The sequence below is a fragment of the Biomphalaria glabrata genome, chromosome 6 (genome assembly GCF_947242115.1).
Source record: "Biomphalaria glabrata chromosome 6, xgBioGlab47.1, whole genome shotgun sequence".
In the NCBI taxonomy this organism is placed as follows: domain Eukaryota; kingdom Metazoa; phylum Mollusca; class Gastropoda; family Planorbidae; genus Biomphalaria; species Biomphalaria glabrata.
In genome coordinates this window covers 6,498,995-6,512,362 of record NC_074716.1, presented here as the reverse complement: position 1 = coordinate 6,512,362, position 13,368 = coordinate 6,498,995, and the positions used below count along the sequence as shown (strand labels likewise).

At 35.4% G+C, this 13,368-nt stretch overlaps 1 protein-coding gene across 2 annotated transcripts in view; it reads right to left on the bottom strand.

Moving 5' to 3' along the window:
- LOC106053467 (uncharacterized) overlaps positions 1-13,368 on the bottom strand; it is a 61,748-nt gene that overhangs the window by 7,369 nt on the left and 41,011 nt on the right. For both annotated transcript variants that reach the window (XM_056033810.1, XM_056033811.1), the window contains exons 16-17: positions 6,480-6,662; positions 819-956 (exon numbers count right to left, since the gene is read on the bottom strand). In XM_056033810.1, the coding sequence (XP_055889785.1) occupies positions 819-956; positions 6,480-6,662 (321 nt within the window). The remainder of the gene's footprint in view (positions 1-818; positions 957-6,479; positions 6,663-13,368) is intronic.

The window sequence follows — 13,368 nt, the reverse complement described above, 5'->3', positions numbered from 1 at the left end:
TCGTTACAATAGTAACGATATAGGTTTAAACAGAAACAAATTACAAATGAATTGTAAAAACCCTTACAAACAGCAGGTAATTAATTAGGATCCTTTAAGCATCTCACATCTGAATAGACAGAAGTGACCCTGACAAGCAGCTCTTAATGAATTGGGATCGATGAGCAACTATCAACTGAACTCACAACACTGACCCTCAAACTCAAACCAGTACTTTATTAATTTGGGATCCTATAAACTAATTGACAAATTGTAAATTTATATTCATGTCTCATGTATTTTTATATGTTGTTTTTGCACCTTGCAGTAGGAACTCCTTTCATTAAAAAAAAAACAAATTAATGTTGTAAAAAAAATAATTCATTAGTTTGCATAGTCTAGAGTCTAGAATGATCTCAAATATTCAGTATTAAAACGTTTGAATGATACTAATGCTAGACTTAGACCTATAACACTAGCAAGAAAAATAAATTTACTATATGTATTTAAGTAGCCTATCCTGTAAGTGTGTGTGTGTGTAGTTGTGCCGTTGATACATAAAAGTTTCTTTCCAGATCTTGCTATTTATGGGGCAGATGCTGTAAAGGTCATCTATTTCAGTGGCTTACTGTTAGCCATTGAATCGTGTGGCCAGCATAACAACCAACCTTTACTTTACCCAACTAATATTCGGTACCCATTACAGCCGGGTGGACTCTGAGACGCCCTAAAGATTCTAAAATTAAAAATCCCAAAGATTTGAACCCTCGTTCCTTGTTTCGAAAGCCAAGCGCTTTACCACACGTCTTCGTTAATACATGTATTTACAAATGTCCTACCATCAGGTGAAATGGTTGTTGTAGTTGTAAGTTTAAAATGTTTGGAGCAATGTTCACAGCATAGAAAAAACTGATCCATGCACACACTAAGGCCATAACACAGTTCTGGTCTTAAGTCTAAATCTCCTGGTTCACAATCTGTAGAGAAAAACAGTCACATGTTGTTGTTTTTATATCAAACCCTACTTTATGTATAAAATAGTATAAATAATATAATAAATTAACCATTCATATTTTTATCGCTTAAAAAAAGACAAAATGACAAATTAGCGCAGAACTCCATTAACGCAGAATAGCTGCCTGGTGGTGTATTCGGTAGTCTCGATGGTGATGGTCCCGGGTTTACAGCCAGACCACAGTCATCCTCAGTATTCCTGCGGGAGGTTTGGACTAGGAAGTAAATTATCTGTAACTCTGAAGTAACACTCTAATCTTAAATTGTATCATTAGTAAATATGAAAAGAAAATGGGTTGTACCAGGTGGAAGGGGCGATACATGCCATCGGACAAACCAATACTTTGTTTTTGTATTTTAGTTAAGAAATTACACAATTGTAAAAAAAAACATTGTCAATAAAATAATTCATATAAACTATAAATTAAATTCTTATGTTGAGTCTCCCCACCCAGCCAAATGAAAATTCGCTAGCTGTTACGCTCAAATCAAAATTCTTAGCACACAACTGAGTTAGCACAGTTGTTTGGCTTTTCAGACGCTCTTGAAAGAATTGGATAACGCTTTAGTAAAACTTTCAAATATGTATTTAGAGAGGAAATTGGCCATGGAATTTTCTACTCTAAGCGTATGTGATTGAATTTGAACTAATTGTATCGAATCTATTTGAATAGATCAATTCGGATATGATCTGATTGTGAGAAATTCAAGTTTGAAAGATATGAATCCTCTCATGTTTATTTCTTTAATACTTATTATTTAACACGCTATCGCACTTTTTCACATGTATACTAGTTTCGAAATCTTATAAAGTGAGGCTTATGTATGTAGGTATGTTAGGCATAGGAATCAAAACCGTTTCAATAATCTAATAAAACTTGGCATAAATAATCCTTGGGCACTAACTGAAACCGTGACGTATGAATAGTAGCCCTAAAACAAACAAGAGCATAAAAAACAAGGTTACAAAATCGGCCCCCGAAGAGGTCCACCCAGGCAGGCTTCAATATTTTCAGAAAAAACATCCAAATGAAATTATATCAAAGACAAATGAGAGATAAGAATGAAGAAAGATGGTTAACAGATCTTGTGTAGTGCCCCAACGGTCACGCAGATCAAAGGATAGGTGTAAGTGAATGTAAAGTTAGATGTGAACCTGGCCTAACTAGTTCCCCTTTTAGACCTTGTGGTCTATAGGGCAGATGATGTAAAGTTCATCTGTTTTTGTGGCCTACGGATAGCGAGGGTGTCATGTAGCCAGCACAACGACTAACCGCCTATACTTTTCCCCAACTAATGTCAGGTACCCATTAGAGCTGAGAGGACTCAGAGGCGCCCAAAGTTTCCAAAGTTGGAAATCCCAGTCTTCACCAGGATTCGAACCCGGGACTCCCGGTTCGGAAGCCAAGCGCTTTACCGCTCAGCCACCTCGCCTCCCCTGGCCTAACTTATGTCTTATAATTAATCTAATTGTTTTGAAAAGGCTCAATCTCTTATTCAAATCCTCAAAAAAAGAAAGAGAATATCCGCAATAAAAAAATGTTCAGAAAAATGAAGATTATAAGATTACTATTTTAAATTAGGTCTAACTTATAATGCATACTAATTAGCTTTTTCTTTTTAAAAAACTGCTTGCATAACTGATTTAAAAAATTAGATTTTTCGCTTTCAGAAAAAAAAAGTAGCCGTTGCATCAGAACTTTGAATGGTCTAAAATATTGTGATGTCAGATTTTCAATATCTTCTAGTTTACGAGATCTAAACGGGACGGACGGACAGACGGACAGACGTTTCGCACAAAACTAATAGCGTCTTTTCCACTTTCGGGGGCCGCTAAAAAGTTGCCCAACACTAAGAAAGTATTGCTATTTTATGGATCTAAACCATGTTTACCTTGTTTACATGAGATAAGATCAAAAGAATCAAGATCTAATGTTTAAAACTATATTTAGCATAGATAGTTTTTTACTTTAACACATGAAAATACAAACTATAGTCTACTACGCCGATATTTTGATGGGCCGGCCTTAGGCCACAGCAACCTATGCGACCGAAGTGGATTCGCGCTAATTCTAAGTGTAAAAAGTTATTATTTGACACTATTTTATAACTTTTAACAGATTTTCTCGCGGCCTCCTGTCAGTTACCAGGAGCTCATGGAAATCTTAAATTGCAAAATATACGAATAATTGCTGGAATATCCGGAAATTATTTAAATCTTTAGAAAACTCATACAAATCTCCTGAAATATATAGATAAAAATTGTCATTTTGGGGTGTCATCCAAGTCATTCAATATGGAAAACGCCAATCCTACTCGCGATAAAAAAAAATGTAGTAAAGAATGAATAAAATGCAAAGACGAATTTATACTCTAATACAAACTCTTAAATGTCACTTGTTATCCATATCCCTACCCGAAATCCGTTTCGCATAGGGACCCACAACGGTTGAGTCCGGTCCTGCTATATAGTGACGGGTGAATACAGAATAGATGAATTATTCTTGTTTTTCCACCCAGAAATTATGTTTATAAAAGGGAGGTCAACTTTACATATAAAAAAAAACTTGGCTACAAAAGTCAAGACCTGTAGGAATTAAAGTGATTTTACTAAGTCTAATTCTAATATAATAAAGAAGACAATCTGATACAATTTTTATAGTCTGTTTAGCCCAGCGTATATAGATCTACTTTGTTTGCAATCAAAGTAGATGCTATCCTCTGTTGTCGAAATGTATCTTCATAATCATAGTACCCTAATCTTCACAATAACATTATTTCTAGAAGTGAGGCGTAGTGAACAAAATGTGCAGTGTACTTCATTGGCGCCCCCTCCCCCCAATTTTCATTGAACATCAAAATCACATAGAAATATAGGCTGGGCATGGCGCTCCTCCCCCCGAAGCCCGCGCTACCCCCCCCCCTTTATACTACTCCTCTGATTTAGACTAAACAGATGTATACAGATGTGTAACGTGAGCAATAGACGCCCTTTGCAAGGGTCTAGGTCCATATTTTGAATTTAATAAACCATTTGATTTGATTTAATTGTCATTGTAAATTAGCTTTAACTTTAGATTTAGACTTAACTTTGGCATTGTAAACCTTAAATTAGATTTAGACTAGACTCCTTTTAAAACTAAAATCAAGAACAGTCATCATGAAATTGCTCTGGCTATTTATCCTAATAATCACTAAATACACACTAGCTGAACACAGAACTAGATCTACCTTTGTCAACACTAAACTTAAAAAGGAAACAACAGTCATAATCAATCATCACACTTTAGAACAATGCAACTTCAAAAATAACCTAACATACACATCCATAACATTAAAGAAGATTACCCACCACAAATGGAAGTTCTCAATCAGACACAGCAGAAATAAATACCTATCACTGTTAATATTAATAGCAGGAGATGTAGAGTCAAATCCAGGGTCTAGATCTAAAAATAGATGCAACATCTGCAAAAAAATATGCACCCTGAAACAGAAAGCCATTCAATGTGACACCTACGATGAATGGTACCATGCATCATGTCTCCATATGAATACACCTGTGTATTATGCCTTAGGCAACAAAGACGCATCATGGCACTGTGTACCGTGTGGGTTACCTCAGTTTACATCAGGACTGTTTGATTCCTTTGATGCGGACACATCTAACCCATACAACATCCTAAACACCATCCCAAACCAAACTCACCAACCACTAGCCAGATCCACTCCTGTTAAACCTAAATCTACTAAAATTAATACAACAGCCTAACTAAACAAACCTACTAAAGAAGTAATACCAAAATACCTTAAAACCTTAGTAATAAATTTTCAAAGCATTAGGAACAAAACAGCAGACTTAGAAATTTTATTAAAATGTGAGAAACCAGACATAATTGCAGGAACAGAAACTTGGCTACATCCTGAAATTTATAATACAGAAATAAAGCTTCTGGACCTGATGGTATTCCAGCTAGATTACTCAAAGAACTAAAAATGAGCTAGCCCAAGTGTTCAAAATACTCTTTCAGGCTTCACTTAACCAGGGCAGAGTACCAAAGGACTGGAAAGAAGCTAATGTCACCCCCTATTTAAAAAAGGAGAAAAATCAGACCCAGGAAACTACAGACCAGTATCACTTACCAGCATCACATGTAAAATCCTAGAACACATAATATGTAGCAACATCATAAACCACTTAGACAAACATAATGTCCTCACACCATACCAACATGGCTTTAGGAAATATAGATCATGTGAAACACAACTAATAGGACTAATTGATGATTTTTCAAAAGGTTTAGATAATAGTGAACAAATAGATGCTATCTTACTAGATTTTTCTAAGGCTTTTGACAAAGTTCACCACCATAGTTTGCTTAAAAAATTAAAATATTTCGGCATTAATGGTCCACTGCATCAGTGGATTAAAGATTTTCTGATAGGGAGAGAACAAACTGTAATAATAAATGGCTCTAAATCAACACCGATAACAGTAAACTCAGGTGTACCTCAAGGAACAGTCTTGGGTCCACTACTATTTTTAATTTACATAAATGATTTACCAAATTGCATTAGTTCAGGAACAAAAGTCAGATTATTTGCAGACGATTGCATAATATATAGAACAATAAAAACAACACAAGACACAGATATTTTACAAAGAGAATTAGATGAATTACAGAAATGGGAATCAAATTGGAGCATGTCTTTCCACCCAGAAAAATGTCAGTTGTTAAGAGTAACAAAAAAACTAAAACAAATTAATTCCACTTATCTTATTCATGGCAAACCAGTAACACAGACTAAAAACGCAAAATACCTAGGTGTTATAATAAATGAAAAACTATCATGGAATCCACATATTGATGAAACTACAAAAAAATCAAACAAAGCAATTTATTAAAAGAAATTTCTATAAATCAAATAAGAACATAAAACTAAAATGTTATTTAACCTTGGTTAGGCCAATAATAGAATATGCATCCTCCGTTTGGGACCCATCAACTCAAGAAAACATTAAGAAACTGGAACAGACACAAAATAGAGCAGTGAGATTCATAACAAACGAATATTCACATTTGACTAGAGTAACACCTTTAGTAAAATTACTAAATTTAGAAAGCCTTCAGGACAGAAGGCTCAAAAGTAAAGTAGCAATCATACATAAAACACTGAACCATAATCTTCAAATACAAAAACAAAATTTAATAAAATACTCTGAAAGACACAAAGATAAAGGCACATTCCTCGTCCCATATGCTAGGACAAATTTGTACAAATACTCCTTCTTCCCTAGTGCTATTAGAGCATGGAATGGGTTGCCTGAGCTAGCCAGGAAAACCAGTGACTTGGCAGAATTTAAGTCATTGGTTAATATGCATGACTAACTGCATGACGCGTAGGACGTAATCATCTTCTTTTTTGAAGTAACGTCTGTATTATATAAGATAAGGCAGTTCTGAATATTAACAAATTTGGCCTACCTCTAGCCACTTTGGGCGATCTACGAATCAGAAGTGGTTTCGCTGATGTGGGTCTCATTGCTATGTTTCTTCTGGTGATTGGGGTAAAAGGTGTACCGTAATTACAAGTGCCACAGCAAGTTTCTTTTTCTTTAGCACAGTGATATGTTTGACAATTTTCTTTTTTGTCACCGTACTCACAACCTGGTTCAAGTCAATAGAGAATTATAAAGATGTGAAATTTGTCCAAAATGAGAGATTTTCATTCGTTTTTTGGTCTATCCGGTCCACTGAATACTAAAGTATGTATGAAGCAATACAGAGAATATAATCATTTCTGTGCACCAAGAGTTTTGTAAAATCAAATTGCTAATCTTTTCTACTTGCATAATTTAAGTACCTTATATTCAAAAATATTCATTATATGCTATAAGAAACAAAAAACGCTTTGTACAAAGCAATTTAAAACGTTAAAATATTTTGACAATCTCAGTGTAATTATTTGTATTGCCATATTGGCAATCATTGTACTTTAAAATGTAACTATTTAATTTGTAAGCTTACTAATAAAATATGTATCTTTTTGTTTAAAAAAGAAGAGGGAAAAAAAAAGCCCAATAAAGAGGCCAATAGCCAAAAAAAAAAGAGGCAAAGAAAAAAGGCAAAAGCCCAAGGATTCCTAGGATGTAAACAGCTCGACAACTGAAGTCAAAAGCTAAAAAGCAGAGTAAGAGGTATCCTTAAAGAAAATTTTAAAAAAATATATAATGTAACGACTGCTTGCGATTAAAGAAGTTTGAGTCTTATATGTCGCTTTGTTGGAAATAGGTATTGTATTGGACAGCATGCGATAGAACGCGCGATAAGTCAAGATAGATAACGTAAAATCCGGTCAAGATTAGCTTATCCCACTTATTTATCAATGAGGTATTAAGAACTTCTGGCTAGAGGTCAAGCGTGACGTGCGCTCATGGTCTAGACAAAGGGGAAGGGGTAGTCTGGCTGTCTCGCAAGATGAAAGGAGCTAAGATCGTCTCGCGCAAGTAAAAAAGTCAACAGGGCTGACGGACTTGACACTAGACTAGAATAAACGAGTCTTGCCCAGAGTAGCAAATGTGGTTTGACATTCGAACTAAGAGAAGGGGAGATAACCAGGGAACGTGACAATATGGTTGCCATTGTGGTAGAGTTAACCTAGCGAGAAGAGGAAAAGGTGGAGTTTGGTGTGTAAAATTTGGCCTAGAAAGGAAAATAATATGGATGAAATTAATAAATAATGCTGTGATAAAATTGTGTGACACTTTCAGCAAGCTTTTGGTCTGTAACAGATACCACTACGCTTATTAAAAGCTTTGAAAAAAACTTTTTGTCAATTATACTAGTTTATAATTTAGTTGTCAACAGTAATCTTTCAATGTAACTTATTAGATAATATTTATTACAAATCTTATAACAACTCTGTCTGTTTGGTAAAATGAATGTACGCATTATTTCTCCAACACCTTATCTCTGATGAAGATTAAAATTTGCTCTTAAGTAGGAACTACAGTAAAATCCTTTTCTTCCCCCGCCCCCTATTATCCCAACTGGTCCAGGACTCCAGATAAGTGGCAGGATCTTAGCGTTTCGAGAAAATAGAAAGTATGAAATAGCGCTAAAAAAAACATTTTGTAAACATATTTATAATTACACAAAGTAATTATTTTTAAGTTTAAATCTAATACTCATTTAACTACATGACTGCAATGGCGGATCCAGAACATTGGAGTGGGGGGGGCGATTTTTTTCCAAACCCTAACCCTAACGCCCAGTAAACCCTAACCCTATGCATAAACGTGAGTACAGCATATATATATATATATATATATATATATATATATATTCGATATATGAGAATAAAATAAGACTGTTTCTCAATCTTCGGCGAAAAAAAACAGAAAAAAAAAGAGTCTTTCTCTTGCAAGCTTGGGGGTCTGGGAGAGCGCTGTAAGCTTCTTCAGTGGGGTTCGGGGCGAAGCCCCGACGCCCAAAAGCGTTTTCTTGCATTTTTCTCTGCAGAAACGCATTCTCCTGACATCTACAGCTCATTACTTATTAGTGGTGTTCGGGGCAAAGCCCCGACGCCAAAAGCGTTTTCTTGCATTTTTCACCTCTGAAACGCATTCTTCTGACATCTACAGCTCATTATTTATCAGTGGGGTTCGGGGCGAAGCCAAAAGCGTTTTCTTGAATTTTTCACCTCTGAAACGCATTCTCCTGACATCTACAGCTCATTACTTATTAGTGGTGTTCGGGGCGAAGCCTCGACGCTAAAAGCGTTTTCTGGCATTCTTCACTGCAGTAACGCATTCTCGTGCCCTACAGCTCATTATTCATTCTATTATAAAGTGCCTTTTGAATAATGAGAAAAATATTCTAATATGAATGTATAGTTCCTTAATACATTGCAAATAAAACCGATTTGTTCTTTAAAATGATTAGATACCCCACATATTTAGATTAAGGTTTTGAGGATCGCCGCCGAAAAAAAATATTCGATTAATAATATTCAATGAAATTTTAGCATTCATTGTGAGTTATAGTCCTAAATTTATTTAACTAGAAAAATATGAGATAGAGTAAAGGTTGGAAAAAGTCGACTAGGAAAAGATTATCTGGCTTTTGTACTCATCTCAACCGTGACTGTTATATTGAAAAATTTCGTTTGAATTATAACTTTTCCAAATCCAAAGTCTTTCTTAAAATAGTTATGATAAATTCATGTCAAATTACACAAACTCTGTCTGGAAAGGAAAGGGCGGTAAAATGAAAACTATTAATTCTCGCTCCTTTTTATAATTTCTGCTATTGATTGCATTTTGCATTAAAGAATAGGGGTTGGGCGACTCAATATAAGAATTTACTTTATAGCATATATAAATTATATTACTGACAGATTTTTTTTATTTTGTAATTTCTTACTATAATACAAAAAGAAAAAGTATTGATTTGTCCGATGGGGGGAAGGAGATTGCATGTATCGCACTTCCACCTGTTTATATTATATAGATAATAAAGAGCTGTAGATGTCAGAAGAATGCGTTTCTGCAGTGAAAAATGCAAGAAAACGTTTTTGGCGTCGGGGCTTCGACCCGAACACCACTAATAAGTAATGAGCTGTAGATTTTAGGAGAATGCGTTTCAGTCGTGAAAAATGCAAGAAAACGCTTTTGGCGTCGGGGCTTCGCCCAGAACCCCACTGATAAATAATGAAGCTGTAGATGTCAGAAGAATGCGTTATTTGCAATGTATTAAGGGACTATAAATTCATATTAGAATATTTTTCTCATTATTCAAAAGGCACTTTATAATAGAATGAATAATGAGCTGTAGGGCACGAGAATGCGTTACTGCAGTGAAGAATGCCAGAAAACGATTTTAGCGTCGAGGCTTCGCCCCGAACACCACTAATAAGTAATGAGCTGTAGATGTCAGGAGAATGCGTTTCTGCAGAGAAAAATGCAAGAAAACGCTTTTGGGCGTCGGGGCTTCGCCCCGAACCCCACTGAAGAAGCTTACAGCGCTCTCCCAGACCCCCAAGCTTGCAAGAGAAAGACTCTTTTTTTTTCTGTTTTTTTTCGCCGAAGATTGAGAAACAGTCTTATTTTATTCTCATATATCGAATATATATATATATATATATATATATATATATATATGCTGTACGCACGTTTATGCATAGGGTTAGGGTTTACTGGGCGTTAGGGTTAGGGTTTGGAAAAAAATCGCCCCCCCCCCACTCCAAAGTTCTGGATCCGCCAGTGGGTCATCTAGTACTAATGTTCTCACACTATGAAGATGGAGGATTTGTGCCTTTTTATGTGTTCTCAGCTAATACTTTGACGTGTTAGAGTTAAAACTATTATTTGTAATATACCACATATAACCAAAATGCTTTTGAGGTTGGGGGTTTGAGACTTGCAGCAGAGTGGGGAGCTAAAAAGGTTGAGAACCGTTGATTTAAAGCCTTGTACCAAAATGGTAATTGCCGAAACGGCCATCGTCAAAACAGCGCCCTTAAAATTTCGTGTATCGTGCGAGGTATGGCTAGTTAGCATTTTGCATTTGTTGTTATGGTATAGTATGGGTAATTAGGATTTGTATTGGTTGTTAAGGTTTCGTATTGGTAGTCAGGTGTCAAGGCCTACTTCCACTAATATATGTATGTGTCATGCTAAATGTACCCAAGTCCTGGATAATACCATAATGACACGTACAATGACAAAATAAGATTCAGAATGCCACTTTACCGACATATAACATGTTTAATTACATTATTTTCACTATAATACAGAAAAATAGTTAGAGTCTACACTTAGACTATATATATCCAAAAAGTCCAACTGTCCTGGACTAGGAACAAAAACACACTGCCTTATCATGAGTTACATTGTTCAACAAAACATCTCACCAAACAAAAACAACCCAAAACAATAACAGTTTTGAAATCAACCACCTGAATTGCCCCCCTTCTCCTCTACAGTAAACAGGAGACCCAGGCTGACCAGAACTCAGTCCTGACATTTCTCCCCCCTTTAATTTTTGTCTGTTTCTGGGTTCATTTAAAACAAACAAACTTCCAATAAAGAGATTTTCCAAACGTACATATATCAACATGCAAACAAAAGTAATCTTGGTACTAAAACATAGCCTACAGTTTGTAAAAAAAAAACACAAAAAAAAAAACGATGTATCCACATGAAATGTCAATACTATACACAACCTGCTAGGCAATAATAATTATATGTATAAATATATATATACATATATATCAACATGTAAACAAAAAAAAATAGTCAGTGAACAAGCATATTTTCCGAAATGTAAATGTTATATACAACATACTAAGCAATTATAATTATATATATATATATCAACATGTAAACAAAAAATAGTGTGCAAACATATATTCTACCTTTTGTAAAAGGCGGTTAATTACATATCCCCAATCCTCGCAAACAAATAACTTTGAAATGAATAACTATTAAATGTCAGTTATCTGTAATCAATGTCATGTTGGTCTATTCTGTTAGTCTAGATAGAAAGTCAGCAATTACATTTAGTTTGCCCTTTAGATGTTCTACATTAAAGTTAAATGATTGTAATAATAGAGCCCAACGACAAATTCTATTATTCCCATATGTTGCGCTCTTCAAAAAGGCCAGTGGTCTATGGTCACACTGAATTGTGAATTTAGCGCCATATAAATATCTGGACAAGCGTTGCACCCCCCAAACAATGGCAAGGCATTCTCTCTCTATTACAGAATACCGTTGTTCTCTGAGCAACAGTTTTCTGCTCAAGAACTTAACAGGATGGAATATTCCTTTTACTTCCTGCAAAAGGCAACATGATATGGCTATGTCCGACGCGTCTGTTTGCACAATAAATGGTCTATTAACGTCTGGTAATTTCAGTATAGGATCTCGTGTCATGCACATTTGAATTTTTCTTAATGCCCGGTCACATTCTGGAGTCCAATTGACCCTCGTCGGTGTCCCTTTTTTTAACAATCCAGTAATTGGAAATACTATTTCCGCGAACGCTGGAATAAATCTGCTATAAAAATTAGCAATACCTAGCAAACATCGAACCTCTTTTTTCGTTTTTGGTGCTTTTATATTTAATACCTTGTCTCTGTTATTGGGTTCTGGGTATATGTTTCCTTCACCTACAATATTACCCAAGAAAGTTATTTTAGGATACGCGATTTCGAGTTTGCTTGGCTTGATAGTAAACCCATATTCTTTTAGCCTGGACAACACTTTCTCTAGTGCTATTAAGTGTGATGACCAGTCATGCCCGAATACACAAATGTCATCAAAATAAAACACAACATTTTCCAGTCCTTTAAGAATGGTCCTAACAGTCCGATTAAAAAAACTAGGAGAATTAAGCAGACCAAACGGTAGATATTTAAATTGAAAGTGACCACTTGGTACCCTGAATGCAGTGTACTTCCTACTATTCTCTTCTATTGGTATTTGCCAGAAGCCTTTTGTTAGATCTATCTTTGTAAAAAATTTGGCACTATTAAGTTGTAAGAAAAGATCTTCTTGGTCTGGAATAGCCTCCGCGTCAAATTTGGTAACCGCGTTTAATTTCCGAAAATCTATGCAAGTACGTACTGTTGAATCTTTTTTCTCAACCAAAACGACAGGAAAGGCATAGGGCGATTGAGACTCTTCAATAATGTCCATTTCAATCATGTTCTCTATCTCCTTGTCTAAGACATCTCTCATATGAATAGGAACTGCGTATGGCCTCAGTGTAATAGGCTTTTCTGTTGTGAGCTCAATGTTGAATGATTTAACCTTCGCTTTACCCGGTATATCAGTAATTATATCTTTATACTTCTCAACTAGCGTCTGAATCTGTTCTCTTTGGGATTCGGTTAATTCAGTATTGTTCCCTGAAATTATTACTCTCAAGAGTAGGTAACTCAGTAACTTCATCCTCTTGGTTATCATCTTCCTGGTCGGTTACAAGGGACGCTATGCACGCATGTAATAATTCTTCCCCTTGACCCCCATACAATACATGAGACGCACTTCCCGAGAGTTGTAGATCACTATTTTCCTTACCCGTATATTCCGTGTTGTTTTTTTCATGATATTTTACTAATCTGTTAACATGAAGAATTTTTACTCGATTGCCTTTCATTATTTTTACATCAAACTTGTTAATTCTTTTTTCTACTTTATAAGGCCCCTCCCAGTGCAAGGCTAACTTATTCTGTCTCTGTGGTTTCAGTAAAAGGACAGAATCACCTGTTTGAATATCTTTTTCTTTGCTATTTCTATCATAATACCTTTTATAATTTTCCTTACGTTTTGAGCTATTATTCTGAGCTATTTGACAAGCCACAGCC